Source organism: Myxine glutinosa, chromosome 1, assembly GCF_964187855.1.
Source record: "Myxine glutinosa chromosome 1, kmMyxGlut1.1, whole genome shotgun sequence".
NCBI lineage: Eukaryota > Metazoa > Chordata > Myxini > Myxiniformes > Myxinidae > Myxine > Myxine glutinosa.
In genome coordinates this window covers 410158830-410180077 of record NC_136261.1, presented here as the reverse complement: position 1 = coordinate 410180077, position 21248 = coordinate 410158830, and the positions used below count along the sequence as shown (strand labels likewise).

The following is a 21248-nucleotide window of genomic DNA, read 5'->3' as shown; positions in this document are numbered from 1 at the left end:
ATAGATTGGAACATGGACATGTCGTGGTTAATCGGAGAAGAACTCATTGTTGAAGTCCTCGAGCACGTTCCACTCACAACGCACAACTTTGTGAGTCCATTCAGAAGATCATCTCCTCTCAAACTTCTTCCCTTCTCTCCCCACTTCTCCCATAATCCTCTACTCTCCTCTTACCTTCGATCCTGCCATCTCTTCCTTTTATCATTTTGAATTCCCAGTACTTACTCATGTACTTCATCTGTGTGACATGTTGGAAGGAAGAATCATGATGCCTTCCTCATTGTAGATTTAATTTACTGTACGTGAACATCCTGAAGAATTTCTAAATAATCTCGCCCTTCCTTTGTCCAGACCAATACGACATAAAAAGGTCGGCTCCTGTTCTGGAGCATCCAGGAATTGTTGACCCTGTTTCAGGACAATCTCTTGACCTTTCCCCTCAAGGTGCGCAAGACATACTTCACCCTGGCCTTCTGTGACTTCTGCCGCAAGCTGCTCTTCCAAGGCTTCCGTTGCCAGACGTGCGGTTACAAGTTTCACCAACGCTGCTCCACCGAGGTGCCTCTGATGTGTGTGAACGTCGACCAGCTGGAGTGAGTGTTTGAGCAGCACATTGACATTTTCACTAACAACTTGTCCCCTACTCTCTGCTCAATTCAGATAACAGGCTACGGCTACTACTACTACTACTTTCTTCTTCTTCTTCTCCTCCTTTATATTAATAGATTTTTCAAGTATATTTGTCGGTTGCATTTGTTATTTATTGTCTGTTTGTTTGCCACTCACCGCCTACAGGTCACAATTCTAAACCAATCGTCATGAAACTTCACTAAGTTGTGGAGGTCGTCACAGTTGAGAAGCCTATTGATTTTGAGGTCAAAGGTCAAAGGTCATCTGGAGGTCGAATTTCTCAAATCATCAATTTTCACCCGATTGACTTGAAAATTGAAAATCATTCGCACATTGAGTCACCAAATAGGGAAACCAACTATTTTTGAGGTTAAAAGGTCAAAGGTCAACTCAAGGTCAAACTTCCAAAATCATAAATTTCCATCTGAAAAATCATCAATTTTCATCCGATTGACTTCAGAATTGATCGGAAGAGGGTCAGAGAGCGGCATTCAGGATTGTAAAGCAGATAGCGAAAGACGTGTGATGTGATGGGGGTGAGTTGCTTGAAGGATGAAGTGGGACAAATCGTTGTGGACCCAGATGGAATTAAAGGAAGATGGAAGAGATATATGGAAATGCTGTTGAATGCAGAGAATGAATGGGATGGCAACATAGAGAGCAACCCAGTTTTAGGACCGGCAGAGAAGATAACTGAGAAGGAAGTTGAGGAAACGATAAAAGCAATGAAGAGTAGAAAGGCGGGAGGGCCGACGGGAGTTGTGGGAGATATGTTGAAGGCAGCAGGAAGTTGGGGTGTGAAGAGAATGACAGAGATCTGTAATCTGGTGGTGAAAGAAGGCCGCATTCCAGTGGATTGGGAACTGAGTACCCTCGTCCCTCTATACAAGGGGTAACGTGACCCTCTGGACTGTGGCTCGTATCAAGCGATAAAGTTATTGGAGCATGGAATGAAGGTATTGGAAATGGTGTTGGAGAGGAGGATAAGGAAGAAAGTGAAGATCGATGAAATGCAGTTTGGATTTATGCCAGGAAAAGGAAAGACAGACTCACTTTTTATTGTACGACAGTTGCAGGAGAAGTACTTGGAGAAGAGGAAGAAGTTGTTTCTTGGGTTTGTTGATCTGGAGAAAGCATTCGATAGGGTTCCACGCGAAGTAGTGACATGGGCATTGAGGAAGTTAGGAGTGGAGGAATGGTTGATCAGAGTAGTGATGGCAATGTACGAAAGAGCACGCACAGCTGTAAGGACGAAGGACGGGAACAGTGGTGAGTTTGAGGTGAAGGTGGGAGTGCATCAGGGGTCGCTACTAAGTCCACTACTATTTGTAGCTGTGATGGAGGTGCTGGCTCGGAATGTAAAGGAGGGTTTACCGTGGGAGTTGTTGTATGCAGATGATCTGGTGTTGATTGCAGAAATTATGGATTGACTGAAGGAAAAGATGAACAAGTGGAAGGAATGTATGGAGACAAAAGGTCTGACGGTGAATATCGGAAAGACAAAGGTGATGGCAAGTGGTAAAGCATGTGGTGAGGTGGAAAGAACTGGGAAGTGGCCGTGTGCTGTGTGCAGGAAGGGTGTTGGAGTGAACTCCATTCAATGTACAATGTGCGCTGAGTGGGTTCATCAAAAATGTAGTGGATTGAGAGGGTCATTAACCAGTGTGGCAGCTACATTCAAATGTAAGGTGTGCACAGAGGGAGCTGCAGATGGAGGAAATGTTGAGTTGGATCTTGGAGACGGCGTGAAGCTGGAAAGTGTGAAAACATTTTGCTACCTAGGAGACATCCTGAATGGAGAAGGTGGATCAGACTCGGCAACGGTTGCGAGAGTGAGATGTGCCTGGAAGAAGTTTCGGGAACTGAGTGGCGTGCTGACGAGGAGGGGAGTGTCCTTGAAGCTGAAGGGAAAGGTGCATGCTGCATATGTGAGAAGTGTTATGATTTATGGGAGCGAGACATGGGTAATGAACGTAGAGCAGCAACGAAGGCTGGAAAGGGTGGAAATGCGAACGGTTCGGTGGATGTGTGGAGTGTCGTTGAGAGAGAGGAAGGCAAATGGTGAATTGCGAAAGATGATGGGAATAGAGCCTGTGATGGATGCTGTGAAGAGAAACGGGTTGAGATGGTTTGGTCATGTGTTAAGGAAGGATGAAAGTGACTGGTTGAAAAGAGTGATGGAAATGAATGTAGAAGGAAGTAGAGGACGGGGAAGACCGAGAAAGACTTGGCTAAAGATGGTGGAAGATGAAATGCGGGCAAGGGGGTTAAGGTTAACAAGAGGAGATGCAGAAAATAGGGCAAAATGGAGAAGATTGTCATGGGGACCGCAAGGCTAACCCCCGCTCTAGCAGAGAAAATGGCCTTAAAATGCTTGTTGTGTTGTTGTTGATTTGAAAATTGAACAGCATTTGCATATTGAGTCAATAAATTGGGAAACCAACTATTTTTGGGGTCAAAGGTCAACTCGATGTCAAACTTCGAAAATCATCAATTTTCATCTGAAAAACCGTCAATTTTCATCCTATTGACCCGAGCTTTGATCAAGATCGTCAATTTTAATCTTGATGAAATGGACAATTTAATGGATCAATGGCAATCTTTCTTTTGGGGGGGGGGGGGGGGGTGGGAGGGATTTTGCAAGTATCATGCTCTGCATGACATCTTCTTGTTTCATCCTTTGTGATTTTAGTTCGAGACATGACCCACCTTCATTATTTCCTTGAGCCAAGCCACATTTCCTCTCAATATTCGGTCATGTAGAAATGTCGAGTAATGCAATTGTTGTGAATTTTCACATTGTGCTTGTTTGACCTCCCTCAGCCTGTTCCATGATGCTGCTCGTCTGATGGAAAGCCAGTCGGTAAACCCTGACGATCCATCCTCGAGCGGCGATACCACCCTGTTGTCTCCCCGTAACATGCTCATCTCTGACAGCTGTGCACCAATTCCTGGCACTTATTATTCAGGGTGAGATATCTGTTTCCTTCGCCTGTCCTCATGCTTAACTGAAGCTCCAAGATACTGTCGACATCCTATACTCGGCTGCATACTGAGGTCTGTCCATCCATTTGTTTCCCCCACAGCTCCGAAACTGTGCAACCCACCTCTCAGACGGACTCGATCCCAATTCCGCAGCCAACCCGACCCTCGGCGGAGGAAGAGCTCAGGGGTCAATTTACACCTCGCGAGCGTTCTACATCTGCTCCTAACGTTCATATCAACAGCACGGTGGCTCCTGTTGACACGGCATTCATCGAGGTACGTTGACATTTGGATTGTTGGATCATCTCGGGCTGGTTCACCACATGGTGACGTTTTCATTACTGCTTCCTTTTAAACTTATGCCCTTCAAGTCCTCCATCAAATTATATGTTAGTGATGGCAGGTCAAAGTTTGAGTCGAATGCTGTAATTGCACCGAGCGCACGTTTCCGATTTTGTGTTGCTTTCATTTTCAGGATCTTATGCGAGGACAAATTCAACACCAAACTGTGTGTAAGTACCCGCTTGATTGTCTAAGTGCATGATTGATAATTGGTTTTTACAAGGTGCACAGTGTTTACATGTGCATGGACAGAGACAAAATTTGATCTCTGTGTTGTGCTGTTGTCAGATCGGTTTGTATTGTGTTTCCAATAGCCCCCACTTCCGGCTTGTCTGCAACGCCGCCGGCAACCGTGACGGACACAATCACTGTGTCAAAATCCCATCCCAAGTTGCCCATGCCTCGTGACAGGAAGTCCTCCAGCTCTTCGGATGACAGAACAAAGTTGGTGTGTTGGCCTCTACTAAACACGCGATCAAGTTGACCTGACTATGTTTAAGGTGATTTACTGAAATGACCAAATCGATACCTTCCCTGTGTGTGGCTTCACAGAAGCAGGTGGGTCGTCGGGACTCGAGCGATGATTGGGAGATACCAGAGGGGCAGATCACCCTGGGCCAAAGGATTGGCTCTGGCTCGTTTGGAACGGTCTACAAGGGAAAGTGGCATGGTGAGAGATCGAGGCCTGGACACTATTAGTGGATCAACTTGTTTGGGTTTGGAATAGTTGTGATCATGTTTAGCATTCATCCACATTGATTGACCTCTAACCTCTCATGGTGGACATACATGACTTGATCTTGTACATGCGTTCCTTGATCTTGTACATACATGACTTGATCTTGTACATACGTACATCACTTTATCTTGTGCATACATCACTTGATCTTGTACATACATCACTTGATCTTGTAGATACATCACTTGATCTTGTGCATCCATCACTTGATCTTGTGCATACATCACTTGATCTTGTACATACATCACTTGATCTTGTGCATACATCACTTGATCTTGTACATACATTACTTGAAGTACTTGGACGTTATTAGACAGACATCAGTGTACTTAAACATGGAATGCAGGGACATGAGCAGCAATCATTGGGCAAATCAACGGCATTATGGAATTTGAATTCAGAATGACAGCACAGCAAGTGCTTAGATGGGAATGACAAAGAGGCCAACCATTGACTCTCTCCTAATGGGGAGTCAAAACAAGTAAAAGATTGCTTTGTCTAATGTTGATGGATTCGGACATATTGCAGCCTTTCACACATGGTTCTCAGGAAGGAGAGTGGATCAGCGAGACTCACAAAACTTTACAATTGTTGGAGAAGGGAAGTGTTCCAGAGGGAAAGACCTCAGGTTCAGCGAGAGTAGAAGAGCTTCGGAGTGTGTGCGGGAGAAATTGTGGTGAGGTTATGACCTTTTTGAAGGACTGGAGGGAAGGCAATGTGACAACAGGACAGGGAATTGATTCCACAGATGAGGTAAAATTGGGACAAAGGAGAGGAGCTGAAAACAAAATAGAACAAGAAAGAGCAATCGGAGATTGCAGACCCTCGCTAGGACGTGTTTTAGTGGTTTTTAACCCTTTGAGTACGGGATTCTTTTTTGATAAAAATACCCCCGGTATGGGATTAATTTGCCATTACGGGAATGCAACCACGTTCTGATGATCTATTTATAGGTATAGTCGATGACGTGTAGTAACGTCATACGTACACAAAACCTTTTTGCGGGTTGCGGCACTGGATGTCATCCGTACTCAAAGGGTTAAGGCTTCTTTGTTAAAACAAATATGGCAGCTGAACCATGTGACCGATGACATCCTCATTTTATTTTTCTCCATCAATTTATCTCTAGATGACGCTCAACAAATTTCAGCTTGATCAGGTGAAGTTTTGTACTTGTCACATTATGACGTCATAATGGAGGCACCTATGACATCATCATTAACATATTGTCGCGTGACTACCCTTGGTGAACACCGTAGGGTAACACGGATGACAAGTGGTGTCAGGAGTGGGATTTGAACCCGTCGGACAAATTTTTTTGTCCGCGGCGAGACATCGACACGGTCGGGCGTACATTGCGTCCGACGTTCGAACGCAAAATTTGTATAGGCGAGGCGGAGAAATTTAATAATCAATTGGGCATACGGAGCGCGATATCGCGTCTTCGTCAAATTTAAATTGTGTTTTTGGTATTAAAATAAATACTCGCGGGGGGAAACAACCTTCCGAAAGGCGGATGTCGGAGGTCGACGAAATGGAGGTGCGCAGCGAGGCCTCCGTCAGCGTCGGGAGTGAGCCGGAAATGGGGGATAAGGAGGATAGCGTTGGAACTTTCCCCGCCGCTGGGACGGCCCCGATAGATCTCCAGACCATCGTAAATTTAATAAATGCTCAGAGGGCCGAGGATGAGCGAATCTTTGCAGTAATTCGGGGAGACATGAAGGCCCACTATGAACGACTGAATGAGCGATTGGGAAAATATATGGGAGACATGACACCACAGGGTGAGCGAAACCTGACAGAAATTCGGGGAATAAATGATAAAATTGAATCTGAAGAGGGGGAAGCTAGATTGGGAACAGGAGAGAGTACGGCCCATGCAGATGTGCATGTTGCTCACGAGCAGGGAATTGCACCGGGAATGGCAAAATTGGGAATTGCACCGGGGATGGCAATTGAAGTAAATAGGGAGACTGCAGGTGCAGAGGTGGACGGGGAATGTCCACAGGTGGATGGGGAATGTGTACAGGTAGATGGGGAATGCCTGCAGGTAAACGTGGAGTGTCCACAGGTGAGCGGGGAAGGAAATTTGGAATGTGAGAGTTGTAATGGGGAATGTTTCCCACATTCTGGCCTGGTTGTTTATCGGGACCGTGTGGATGTCACAACACCCCAACCGGGGGATGAATTTGGAATTGTGCAGCACCAGGGCGGTGGTGCGGAGCAAGGGGGGGTAGAGTTTTTGGGGGTCCATGCAATGGAGCCGGACCAGGTATTTATTGGGGATATTGATCAAAGCCTGGCGGGGCCAGGAATGATTTGTAATGATGAGGATGATTTGATCCAGCGGCTGGAGACCTGTGACAGTCCCATGGAGGTAGAGCTTGTTCAGGCCCAAAGGAGTCTGGGGGAAGAGGTGAGTTGGTCCAAGGAGGTGGTTGGAATGACCGAGGGGACGCTCACTGTACACTGCTATTTGGAAACAGAGGCTCCAAAATTGGACAACCAGTTGGGGGAGTGTGTTGGCTCCGGGCTGGATTTGGATCTTGGAGGATCGGGAGATAGAGCTTCTGGAGATTTGGTCCCTGTAGGGAATTTGGATCAACTGCAGGGAGGGGCAGAACAACCGGTGGTAGAGGTTGTTCCCTGCAGCTGCGGTTTGGCGGTGGGAATGAAAATTTGTAAAATAAAATTTAAAATAAAATTACAATGGGAACTTGATTTGGAGCAGCCATGGTTGGGATTGGTCCCCGGGCTGCGGGATTTGGACATGGAGAGGTCATGGGTGATGGCCTCGGGCAAAAGTTGCCCCTTTCAAAATTTGGGTATGCCGGCCAGCTGGGGGGCTGTGATGGCGAGATTTGGACGTGGGTCCAGCCTTGGGTGTCGAGGTACGACCTGGGTCCCACGGGGGGTCTGGTGGAGTGTGGCGTCCCTTGTCCGTCGGGGCGCCGTCCGAGCTGGTGGCTCGGGCCGGCAGGGTCACCGGACCCTGGTGGGGGTTAAGACCTCCAGGGAGGTCCGAGGTGGTTTCTCAAGCCTGGGATGGCAAATATTGAGGACCACTAGGGGGAGGTGTTGTGGGTCGCGCTTTGGTGGTGGCACTGCGGACGGCCAACTTGGGACTGATGTGGTGACCACCCGGGCATGCGGCCTGGCACTCTCCTCCAGGGACTCTGGGACAACCAGCATGTGGTGACCTGGCATGGTGGTTGGTCTATGGACGCGGGTCAAACCGAATGGACAGGGATGGAGATAGCCTGCCGGACAACCATTGGGGCATCTGTGGAACGTGATGGTGTGAGCGACCTTCCACAGATGCTCCGTTGTGATTTATGGACTCTCGGGTTGGGAAGAGAGCCATGGGGATGTGAATCGGGAGATGTGTAACGACGAGCCGAGCATATGGGCCATGCTCGGCTGGCATGTGTATGGCAAAGCATCCTTCTTTGGTGAGGTGAGTGAAATGTGACAAATGGTTGGCATGGGTAATCTGTGGGTTAGATGCAAATTTAAGGGTGGATTGTGAAATGCCATGGTGGACACTGTATAGTGACGCCATTATTGATCCAGGTGTGTAGACCAAAGTGTTGGAGGCTGTGATTAAATTAATAGGGTAGCAAGACACAGCTTTCAACTGGTTGCGGGGGCAACTGTGCTGATATTTGGGACGCGGGATGATGGGGATGTAGTTGTGTAGCCTGAGGGTCAACGTGGTGCCGTGCGTGTCCGAGGTGTGTGGACCATGTCTTCTGGGTGGGTCTCCTGGTGGAGCATGGCTGTTGACTGGACCTTGGTGTGGTCAAGTGTGGGTGAGCACTGGGGGGGGGCTGCAGTTCTGTAGTCGGACTGGGGGATGATGGGGAGGTGCAGGGGACGTGGCTGTAGGGATGCCACGCACTGCGACCGTGCCCCCCAGGGCCGAGGTTGTGTGTGCGGTAGTGTGTGTTGTGGCAGCAAGTGCTCACCACATTGGCCAGCTGGGGCTGCTGCAGCTGTGTTCCTCGCAGGGGGGCTGAAGGATGGATGGTGGGTCGCACCCTTATGGACACTCATGGGCCATGTTGGCGTTTTGACTGCTCACCTTGTCCCGGTGACCCTTGCACGGTAGAGGTGCAGAGCTGTCGTGGCCATAGGTAGTTGTGTAGTGATGATCACCGTTGGATGCGGATCCACATACCTGCCAGTGTAGTGGGGACAAAAGAGAAATTTGGAAGGATTTGGTGGGCCCAATGTGAAATTTGGGATTGTGAAGGGTGGATGACGCTCTTGGACCCGACCAACCTGCAACTACCTGCACTTGAGGTGAGTGTTTAGAGGAGTACTGTCCCAGGCTTCAGGATTTGCTTTGGGAAATTGGGGACATGTAATTTGGAGTTGGGAGGCGGGTGAGAGTGATGACATGGCCGGTGAGGGGATGGAATGGGAGCCACAGTGTCTTGTGGGTGGCGTATGTTTTTGTATTGTGGTTAGGTGTTTTGATGTGGTCGTGAGAGTGGAACCTGGAGAGTGAGTGATGATTATTGGAGATAATGAGGGGTGATAATTGTGCTTTTGGAAATGTGCTTTTGGGAAGATGTGATGGTTTAAATGTGAACTGGGGGAATTTCACATGTAGCAGGCCATGGCAAGCCTTGTAACACCTTTTACACCATCTATGGAATTGTACTGAATTGTGCTGAGTTGTGTGGAGAATTGAATGGCAGTGGGGGAGGAAGTGTGTTTTGGGGTCTTGTGGGTGGGGAAGGTGTGTGTGTCCGCAGGTACAGAGCAAGCTCTGAGGAGCGATGCCTGCGGGCCCCCCTCTGCGGCAATTACCCCTGGCAGCCGGTGGTAACTGGAAATTGGAGCTCGTCGGTGGAGGGTCTGGTTGGGCGCCGCGGGGTGAGGAAGTCCCCCGGTGACCCGTGTTGCTGCGCGAAAGCAGGAGGCAAAGGAGCCTGGTGTGTGTGGAGACCCTCACCGGCGAGGTAACGGCGGAAAGGGGCTGTTGGGCTGTCACGGGGCCAAGAGGTAAAGGGGGGGGGGGGGCAAGGAATTTGTAAGTCGGTTGACTTGTTTTTGGGACTGCGGGCACCACAGCCTGATGCGCCCCCACCATCTTTTGTGCGGTACCTCCCCGCTGCCTAGTTGAGGAATGCACACACACGTGAATGACATCAATGCCATGGTCCTGCAGGGGGGTGTATTGAAATAAGTGCTTTGTTGATTTTTGAAATGCCTTGATGACCTATGGAATGAGAATGAGTGGTTAAGGGGTCTGTGTTGCATGAATGTGGGCGAAATCCACCGAGCCGTGTCACTCACCAGTAACATCTGGACAGGGCCCGTGGAAATTTAGTGGGATGCATTGGGGATGGCCCCGCAGGTAAGGTTGAGTCTTGTGGCATCCACCGGGGGACGCGGTCTGTAGACCGGGGTATGTACAAAGGTTAGAGTTTTGAGTTTTGGAAAGATGGTTAAGTTTTGTGGTTAAGTTAGTGTTGTGTGTTGTTGTTTCCTCCCTCCACAGGAACAACGAAGAAGATGTACATACTTGCATGATGGTTAAGGGGTTCAGCATGTTAAGGAAGTGTAGGTAGGTAGTCCGACTCACTTCCCACAGCCCTTCCTGATTTATTTCATAGGTTAATTAAGTGTGTGACAGTAAGTGTTAAGGCTGGAATGGTAGCGCCTGCGGTGAACCTTGCAGGAGCTACGGTTCCAGGGGGGGGGCTGTGTTATGAATTTGGTAATGCAACATCTAGAGCTAGGTAGATCTGAATAGGTAGGTATTCGGCTGTCGTGACAGGGACTCTACATGTAATAAGTTATTGATGTCTAGGCGTTTGTCGGGGTAAGATGTATGGTTGTGGACCTACCTGGAGGTTCGAGTGTTAAATAGTGAGGGATTAAAGGTAACGCCCCTGTGAGTCTCACCTAGTAGTCAAACCTTTGTCCATTATGGCACTGCAAACCACATAAACATTAGTTAGGTCCTTAGCGCAACATTAAATAATCCCCTTTCCCTGACAAGGACTTCGTATTAAATTGGCAGGAAACCAGGTCAAAAAACACCGCCATAATTGGCCGCCACCGTGTACACCTCAAAAGGCCTACAAACCTGGCCGGCACGTGTTATGCCAGGACCGCGGGGTCACGGACGGGAGATGTCAGGAGTCGCATGCCGCAGAGGGCGTGACCTGGGCGAGTTGGGAGGCTTTGATTGGCTGAGGAGTGCGCCAAGGTGACGTCATCGGCCACCAATATAGGCGACGGTCGGACGCCATTTCAACACACGGACACACACGTCGATGAGCGATCAAGTCGGAAGTTGAGTTGAGTCGCAGAGTTCGTTGTTACAGTTCCGTACCAGAGTTCGTGGCAGTTGGCACAGGACACGGTTCATTGAACATTCGTGACCACAGCTCGTTGCAGTTGGCAGTTGGCACTTGGTTTTGGTTGCTTCGTGCAGCCCTGCGGTGGACCGTTGGAGCAAAGGAGCTCGTGGTGTGTGTGGGCCGTTGGACCGACGAGGCCTGGTGGCGCTTGGAGGCGGACGCAGAGGGCCGTGGAACTTGGAGCGAGGTGTGCGATCGGGCCGAAAGGAGCGGTGTTGGACGGCAGCCACAAAGACGACGAAAGACCAGATAAGCCCGAATCCGCGTACATTTTGAACGACGTGACGTGTTCTTTTCGTAATTAATCTCCCTCGTTTTGTGTTTGATATCAGTCGTGTGGGGACGTCCCGATTTAGTTATTAGTATTACCGGCGCGTGTTTTTTTCACTGTTATTACTTTTCAATAATAAATCCGTATATTATTTTCTGTACATATTTGATCCCACTCCTGACACCACTTGTCGCGTGACTACCCTTGGTGAACACCGTAGGGTAACACGGATGACCGATTGCGAGACTTTACACTCCCAAGGCGAAAACTCAATGGCGGATTCAAGCTCAACACAAAGTTAAACGCGCGGGAGGCCAGACGCAACGAGCTCCACAGCCGTATCTATTAAAATGAAACACCCAGGAAACTGCGTTCAAATATGTACAGAAAATAATATACGGATTTATTATTGAAAAGTAATAACAGTGAAAAAAACACGCGCCGGTAATACTAATAACTAAATCGGGACGTCCCCACACGACTGATATCAAACACAAAACGAGGGAGATTAATTACGAAAAGAACACGTCACGTCGTTCAAAATGTACGCGGATTCGGGCTTATGTGGTCTTTCGTCGTCTTTGTGGCTGCCGTCCAACACCGCTCCTTTCGGCCCGATCGCACACCTCGCTCCAAGTTCCACGGCCCTCTGCGTCCGCCTCCAAGCGCCACCAGGCCTCGTCGGTCCAACGGCCCACACACACCACGAGCTCCTTTGCTCCAACGGTCCACCGCAGGGCTGCACGAAGCAACCAAAACCAAGTGCCAACTGCCAACTGCAACGAGCTGTGGTCACGAATGTTCAATGAACCGTGTCCTGTGCCAACTGCCACGAACTCTGGTACGGAACTGTAACAACGAACTCTGCGACTCAACTCAACTTCCGACTTGATCGCTCATCGACGTGTGTGTCCGTGTGTTGAAATGGCGTCCGACCGTCGCCTATATTGGTGGCCGATGACGTCACCTTGGCGCACTCCTCAGCCAATCAAAGCCTCCCAACTCGCCCAGGTCACGCCCTCTGCGGCATGCGACTCCTGACATCTCCCGTCCGTGACCCCGCGGTCCTGGCATAACACGTGCCGGCCAGGTTTGTAGGCCTTTTGAGGTGTACACGGTGGCGGCCAATTATGGCGGTGTTTTTTGACCTGGTTTCCTGCCAATTTAATACGAAGTCCTTGTCAGGGAAAGGGGATTATTTAATGTTGCGCTAAGGACCTAACTAATGTTTATGTGGTTTGCAGTGCCATAATGGACAAAGGTTTGACTACTAGGTGAGACTCACAGGGGCGTTACCTTTAATCCCTCACTATTTAACACTCGAACCTCCAGGTAGGTCCACAACCATACATCTTACCCCGACAAACGCCTAGACATCAATAACTTATTACATGTAGAGTCCCTGTCACGACAGCCGAATACCTACCTATTCAGATCTACCTAGCTCTAGATGTTGCATTACCAAATTCATAACAATATTATGTTAATCCCCATGGAGAGTTCTTTACAATAAAACATGTCTCAATTTTTTTTATATGCAGCGCTTTCAGAGATATAGAGGTGCAAATTTTTTTCGTTTTTTTCCCAAGATGGCGCCTGTACCACGTGACCTATGACCGCATAATTATCATTAGAAATTCTGCAGGAGGAGGCGCACCGATGATGAAAATTTCCTGTCAATCAGACCAACGGTTGCAGAGAAAAGCATATTTATTCTGTGTGGACAAACAGACAGACAAACAAGCAAACAGACAGCGCAGGTAAACAGGAAATATGTCGTGCATAGCACAATACTTGCGAAATCCATAACATAAGTTGTTGGCCAATGATGACCTCAAAAATAATTGGTGGTTGAATTCAGTGACCTGGTATGCAAATTCTCTTAAAATTTCAAGTTCATCAGATTAAAATTGAGGTTTTTAGAAATTTGGCCTATGTTGACGTCAAAAATATTTGGGGCTTGAATTCAGGGACAAGATATGCAAATCCTCTTAAAATTTCAAGTTGATCGGATGAAAATTTAGGATTTCAGAAATTTGGCCTATTTTGACCTATTGGCCGATGTTGACCTCAAAAATAGTTGGCGCTTGAATTCAGTGGTAATATATGCAGATCCTCTTAAAATTTCAAGTTGATCGGATGAAAATTGAGCATTTTAGAAATTTGACAAAGTTGGTGACCTTTGGCCTATGTTGACCTATTGACCTTTTGACCCCAAAACAATGAATAGGCTTCTTGCTTATGACCAACTCCACCATTTGGTGAAGTTTGGTGAAGATCGGTTGAAAATTGTGACCTGTAGGCAACTGACATACATTCAGACAGACAGACAGAATAACGCTCAAGATCATCCAATATACTTGAAAAATCTTCGATTTTCGCAAGTAACAAACAGACAGACAAACGGACTCAAATACAATACCCTCTCCTCTGGCGAGGGTAACATGTCTGAGTCAGGTTGAAATATAAGTGAATCATGGCCTTTGGTACAACAAGCTGGCACATGGGTGAATTGATTGCCTTATTAGTTTAGGATAGTTAAGCCTCTTCAAGAAGTTTTACTTCTGTAAATCTTCACGACCTTCACGACTTCACTGCCGGGGTAATGTCTGGCAGGCACGGGGGCAATGTCGGACAGGTGCCGGGGCAATGTCGGACAGGCGCCGGGGCAATGTTGGACACCGGGGCAAAAATGAATTTTAATATAAAGGAGGTTTTATGGAGGGATGCCAAACGAGTGAGTCGGAAATATCCATCCGAATCATTGCGACGAAACACTTAATGTGATGATGATTAACCTTGATAACCTAAATAGTGTTAGCTTTTATCGTGAAATTAGGTCGATATTTAAGGCCTGGAACGATATTTAAGGCAGGCGTCGGGCAGGCGCCGGGGCAACGTAGGGCAGGCGTCCGGGCAACGTAGGACAGGCGTCGGGGCAACGTCGGGCAGGCGCCGAGGCAACGTCGAGCAGGCGCCGGGGCAACGTCGGGCAGGTGCCGGAGCAACGTAGGGCAGGCGCCGGGGCAACGTAGGGAAGGCACCGGGGCAACGTCAGGCAGGCGCCGGGGCAAAGTCGGGCAACATCGGGCAGGCGCCGGGGGCAACGTAAGGCAGGCACCGGAGCAACGTCGGGCAGGCCCCGGGGCAACGTCGGGCAGGCCCCGGGGCAACGTCGGGCAGGCGCCGGAGCAACGTCGGGCAGGCGCCGGAGCAACGTCGGGCAGGCGCCGGAGCAACGTCGGGCAGGCGCCGGAGCAACGTCGGGCAGGCGCCGGAGCAACGTCGGGCAGGCGCCGGAGCAACGTCGGGCAGGCAACGGAACGTGAGAGCCACGTCGGGCAGGCACCGGAGCACCGTCGGGCAGGCGCCGGAGCAACGTCGGGCAGGCGCCGGAGCAACGTCGGGCAGGCGCCGGAGCAACGTCGGGCAGGCGCCGGAGCAACGTCGGGCAGGCGCCGGAGCAACGTCGGGCAGGCGCCGGAGCAACGTCGGGCAGGCGCCGGAGCAACGTCGGGCAGGCGCCGGAGCAACGTCGGGCAGGCGCCGGAGCAACGTCGGGCAGGGGCCGGGGCAATGTTGGGCACCGGGGCAAAAATGAATTTTAATATAAAGGAGGTTTTATGGAGGGATGCCAAACGAGTGAGTCGGAAATATCCATCCGAGTCATTGCGCCGAAACACTTAATGTGATGATGTGACCGAAACACTTAATGTGACTTTGATAACCTAATTGGTGTTAGCTTTTATGATGAAATTAGGTCGATATTTAAGGCCTGGAACCATGAATAGATGTGAATTGTCTAATGGAGTTATCTGCATTATAAATGGCTATTGTTAAGGTGAGCCTCTCAATTGTGGGTACCTACCTTGTCTGTCATGCTCCATTTCGCACTTTCACATGAAAACTGTTCATGAGAATCACATTTCTTTTTCTCTACAAGATCGAGGCTCATGGAAGAGTGAAGAGGGGTTAACAATCCAAGGTAAATATCATCAATAGGAATGGGGGTCGTGGAGCAGGTAAATATTACCAATAGGAATAGTGGTAATGGTGCTGGTAAATATTACCAATAGGAATGGTGGTAGTGGTTCAGGTAAATATCACCAATAGGAATGGGGGTAATGGCGCAGGTAAATATCACCAATAGGATTGGGGGTAGTGGCGCAGGTAAATATTACCAATAGGAATGGTGGTTGTGCAGGTAAATATTACCAATAGGAATGGGGTAGTGGCACAGGTAAATATCACCAATAGGAATAGGGGTAGTGGCGCAGATAAATATCACTGGTAGGAAATGGACATGACATGGTAGTACACCACCTGCTTGAAATCTTAAATGATTCCACAGCGGTTCCACATATGGGAGAAAAAGAAAGGAACCAAAGAGTTAGCGTGCGGGATGCTTGGATTTTGGAAGTTTAACCATTAGTGGATTAATGGAAGAACAGGTAAATCATGGAGTTTCTGGGGGATGGTCAAAAGGCTGAATGATTGGATGGAACAAAACTGGGGTTGAGGAGGTTAAAAAGTGTTGTATTTGGAATTTTTTAAAACTTGTTTTCTGCAGATTTAGGATCTTCACACAACATCTTTGGGGTAGGGCGGAAATGAAGCCGCTATAATCAAACGGAGTTGATTCATTGGTGTACATACACTAATTTTTACTTCCGGTAGACGTGTGGATCAGCGACTCTTAGCCAACGCACCGCCCATGTGAAAATTCACATGTATGCGTCCAATGTTGGCCAAATTTCCCTGAGGAGAGTATTAACTCTATTCCTAACGGTCGTCAGCATTGTTTTTGTGTCAAATAAAGGCCGTAAGGGTGGCGGGAGCAATATCACATGTCACACTTCAAGCCATGACCAGGAGAAATCACGCGTTAGGCCCCAAGATACACAACATAAACAATACATGTGCAGTCCACTTATAATCTGATGGTGAGAAAAGTCGGATGGGCAATGGGATTCATCATTCGTGCATAAAGACTCTTTTAAGCACTGTTATTAGCTCAAGATCATTGTGGCCTAGTTATCGGCCTACCTAGAGACCTAGCAAGTCGAGACGGCTCAGATTGGACGCGATAAGCATTGAATTCCTGAACCAACGATATCACGTTTTCTCCAATAGTGTTAAACAACATTAGTAACTGTTAAAAAAGGTAATCATGCATTGGACAGAATTTCCTAAATAGTTTGGGGTTATCATAATTTTTACTTCCTGTAGGTGTGGCACTTGGAATGCCTTGATAACCTGTTTATACACCTTAACATAGAGTTCTTCCAAGGTAGAACCCCCCTCTGTGAGGGGGGAAATGAAGTAGCTGCAACTTCTGTCGTGTGAACCCCTCGTCCCCCTGGCAAGTTTGGTTGAGGTTGGAAAAGTAACGACTGTGTGTTGTTTTTGTTGTTGTTGTTGTTTTTGTTTTATATCTGTTCAGAAAAATTCAAACCTGACAAATATCCCCATTATTGCCCTCGTCAGAGGAGAGGGTATTGCATTTGAGTTTGTTTGTTTGTTTGTTTGTCCTGTTTGTTTGTCATGTTTGTCTTTGTTTGTTTGACTGTTTGTTTTTGTTTGTTTGTTTGTTTGACTTTGTTTGTTTGTCCTGTTTGCTTGTTTGTTTGTCTGTTTGTTTATTTGTCCTGTTTGTCCTGTCTGTTTGTCTGTATATTTGTCTGTTTGTTTGTCTGTTTTTTGTATGTTTGTTTGTCTGCTTGTTTGTTTGTGTCTTGTTTGTTTGCCTGTCTGTTTGTTTGTTTGTATGTCCTCAACAACAACAACATGCATTTTAAAGGCCATTTTCCCTGCTAGAGCGGGGGTTAGCCTTGCGGTCCCCATGACAATCTTCTCCATTTTGCCCTATTTTCTGCATCTCTCCTTGTTAACCCCCTTGCCCGCATTTCTTCTTCCACCATCTTCAGCCAAGTCTTTCTCGGTCTTCCCCGTCTTCTACTTCCTTCTACATTCATTTCCATCACTCTTCTCAGCCAGTCACTTTCATCCTTCCTCAACACATGACCAAACCATCTCAACCTGTTCCTCTTCACAGCATCAATCACAGGCTCTATTCCCATCATCTTTCGCAATTCATCATTTGTCTTCCTCTCTCTCAACGATACTCCGCACATCCGTCGAACCATTCGCATTTCCACCCTTTCCAACCTTCGTTGCTGCTCTACGTTCATTACCCATGTCTCGCTCCCATAAATCATAACACTTCTCACACATGCAGCATACACCTTTCCCTTCAGCTTCAACGACACTCCCCTCATCATCAGCACGCCACTCAATTCCCGAAACTTCTTCCATGCACATCTCACTCGAGCAACCGTTGCCGAGTCTGATCCACCTTCTCCATTCAGCATGTCTCCGAGGTAGCAAAATGTTTTCACACCTTCCAGCTTCACGCCGTCTCCAAGATCCAACTCAACATTTCCTCCATCTGCAGCTCCCTCTGTGCACACCTTACATTTGAATGTAGCTGCCACACTGGTTAATGACCCTCTCAGACCACTACATTTTTGATGAACCCACTCAGCGCACATTGTACACTGAATGGAGTTCACTCCGACACCCTTCCTACACACAGCACTGGGCCACTTCCCAGTTCTGTCCACCTCACCACATGCTTTACCACTTTCCATCACCTTCGTCTTTCCGATATTCACCTTCAGACCTTTTGTCTCCATACATTCCTTCCACGTGTTCATCTTTTCCTTCAGTCCATCCATACTTTCCGCAATCAACACCAGATCATCTGCATACAACAACTCCCACGGTAAACCCTCCTTTACGTTCTGAGCCAGCACCTCCATCACAGCTACAAATAGTAGTGGACTTAGTACCGACCCCTGATGCACTCCCACCTTCACCTCAAACTCACCACTGTTCCCGTCCTTCGTCCTTACAGCTGTGCGCGCTCTTTTGTACATTGCCATCACTACTCTGATCAACCATTCCTCCACTCCTAACTTCCTCAATGCCCATGTCCAATACTTTGCATGGAACCCGATCGAATGCTTTCTCCAGATCAACAAACCCAAGAAACAACTTCTTCCTCTTCTCCATGTACTTCTCCTGCAACTGCCTCACAATGAAAAGCACGTCTGTCGTTCCTCTTCCTGGCATGAATCCAAACTGCATTTCGTCGATCTTCACTTTCTTCCTTATCCTCCTCTCCAACACCCTTTCCAGTACCTTCATTCCATGCTCCAATAACGTTATCGCTCAGTACGAGCCACACTCCATAGGGTCACCTTTCCCCTTGTATAGAGGGACGAGGGTACTCAGTTCCCAATCCACTGGAATGCGGCCTTCTTTCACCACCAGATTACAGATCTCTGTCATTCTCTTCACACCCAAACTTCCTGCTGCCTTCAACATATCTCCCACAACTCCCGTCGGCCCTCCCGCTTTTCTACCCTTCATTGCTTTTATCGCTTCCTCAACTTCCTTCTCAGTTATCCTCTCTGCCGGTCCCAAAACTGGGTCACTCTCTATGTTGCCATCCCATTCATTTTCTGTATTCAACAGCATTTCCATATATCTTTTCCATCTTCCTTTAATTCCATCTGGGTCGACAACGATTTGTCCCACTTCATCCTTCAAGCAACTCACCCCCATCACATCACACCTCTCTTTTGCTATCTGCTTTGCAATCCTGAATACTGCTTTCTGACCCTCTTCCGAATCCAAGCGTTCTCCGAACATTTTCCTACATGCCTCCTGCGCCTATGCTACCTCTTTCTTTGCAGCCTTCCTGGCTGCCTTATAACTTTCATGCTCTGCTGTTTCTGCTCCCGTACCCTTCGCCTTCTGCCACTCCTTGAACTTCTTCCTCTTCTCGTCAATCCTCTTTCCAACTTCATCATCCCACCACCATGTTTCCGAGTGCCTCGGTGGTCCTTTTGTCCATCCACATACCTCACCAACGGCTCCCAACAGACCAGCTTTCATTGACATCCAACCACTTTCAAGCTCAACCACATCATCCTCGACCCTACTCAGCCTCTCTTTTAATGCCTCCCTTACTGTCACCTCTTTCAACCTCCACACCTTCATTCTCGGTTGGTACTTCAACCGCCGAGCTCTCCTCGCACCTTTCACCCTTACGTCGCAGACAACCAAGTGGTGCTGTGAAACAGCCTCCTCCCCCGGGATCAGCTTTGTGTCCCGGAGGTGCCCCCTATCTCGCCTACGCACCATCAGGTAGTCAACGGTTGTCGTCGACCCACCTGACGTGTATGTAACAAGCTTATTATCCTCTTTCTGAGTATTACATTACAAATCTGAGTATTACAAATCAACAAATCAGCTCCATCAGCAAACTCCAAAATCCTTTCACCTTCTCCATTTCTCACACCATATCCGTAACCCCCATGAACTCCCTCAAAACCATCCATACTCCTTCCCACATGTCCATTTAGGTCTCCTACCACAACAACTTCCTCATCTTTCACGTTTTCCATCAGCTTCTCTATCGCACACCAGAACTTGTCCTTCTCTTCATCGCTTCGACCAACCTGCGGAGCATATCCCGAGATGACGTTCACCAAGAGCTTTCCAATCATCATTTTCACCATCATCAACCTATCACTCACTCTAGTCACACTCACCACACTGTCTACAAACTCCTCAGAAAACAGGACACCAACACCATTCACGCCCTCCAGGCACCCTTGCCACACAAACTTGTATTTCTGTCCCTGCCTACCCTTCACCATTCTCACACCACTTCCCTTCCATCTCGTCTCCTGCACACAACATATGTCCACTCTTCTTCTGACCAATACTTCCACCACTTCTACTGATCTCCCTGTCATTGTCCCTACATTCCATGTCCCAAACCTCAGAAACCGATCTCCACTTCGGGCTGTACCCTGCCCACATGTAGTTGTAATTGTCATGGTTCTCTTTTTGAGGCAATGTTTTTTTATGGCCGGATGCCCTTCCTGACGCCAACCCTCTTAGTCGCCTCTTACGACACGCAGGGATACGGCGTACCTATTCTTATCCAGGGTACACACTGGGAAACGTTTAAAACATGGAAATTCTGGGGGGTGGGGGGGGGGGGGGGCGGCGTCAGCATCACGGCTGCGGTTTAAACATATTTAAATAAATATTTAAACAAAACCATGAAAAACAATCTGGGAAAAGTCTCTAAGTGAGAACGTGGATTTGAGAAAGCAGGAGCAGAGGTGAAAGAAAAACGAGATATAGGGGGCGGGGCACAAGTCGAGACGAGGAGGCCGCACGAGGCGCACGAGGGGCGAACAAAGAAACGACTAATTACACACAAATTTGCAACAACTACAAAACCAAAACCAAATAGAAACACACAATAACACATACACAACAAAATACGCAGCGGAAATTTGACAAAGAAACGAACGGGAAAACACTCAAACTTTGATGCCGTGGAGAGATCGAAGCAAGCCCCATCGCTCGAGGAACCGGAAGTGACACCCCCTCATGTTTGTCCTCAATGTTTGTCCTCACAGAATAAATATCGTTTTCTCTGCAACCGTTGGTTTTTTTGACAGGAAATTTTCACTATAGGTGCGCCTCCTCCGGTAGAATTTTGTAATGATAATTATGACATCTCAGGTCACGTGGTATGGACGCCATCTTGGAAAAACCAAAAAACTTTGCTCCTCTATATCTCCAAAAGCGCTGCATGGAAAAAATTGAGACATGGCTCATTGTAAAGAACTCTCCATGGGGAATAACATATGTTAATGATGATGCCATAGGTGCCTCCATTATGACGTCAAAATTCGACAAGTACAAACCTTCATCCGATCAAGATGAAATTTATTGAGCGTCATCTATGGATAAATTGGTCGAGAAAAAAAATGATTGTGTCGTAGGTCACGTGGTTCGGCTACCATATTTG

General features: G+C 48.0%; 1 protein-coding gene across 1 annotated transcript in view; it reads left to right on the top strand.

The window, feature by feature from the left end:
- The window catches only part of LOC137416462 (serine/threonine-protein kinase B-raf), a 70532-nt gene that overhangs the window by 31181 nt on the left and 18103 nt on the right, over positions 1–21248 (top strand). The window contains exons 5-11 of the mRNA XM_068102061.2: positions 1–90; positions 445–593; positions 3454–3600; positions 3717–3891; positions 4091–4127; positions 4272–4405; positions 4510–4627. The exon at positions 1–90 is cut by the window's left edge and continues 13 nt beyond it. Of these exons, the coding sequence (XP_067958162.2) occupies positions 1–90; positions 445–593; positions 3454–3600; positions 3717–3891; positions 4091–4127; positions 4272–4405; positions 4510–4627 (850 nt within the window). The remainder of the gene's footprint in view (positions 91–444; positions 594–3453; positions 3601–3716; positions 3892–4090; positions 4128–4271; positions 4406–4509; positions 4628–21248) is intronic.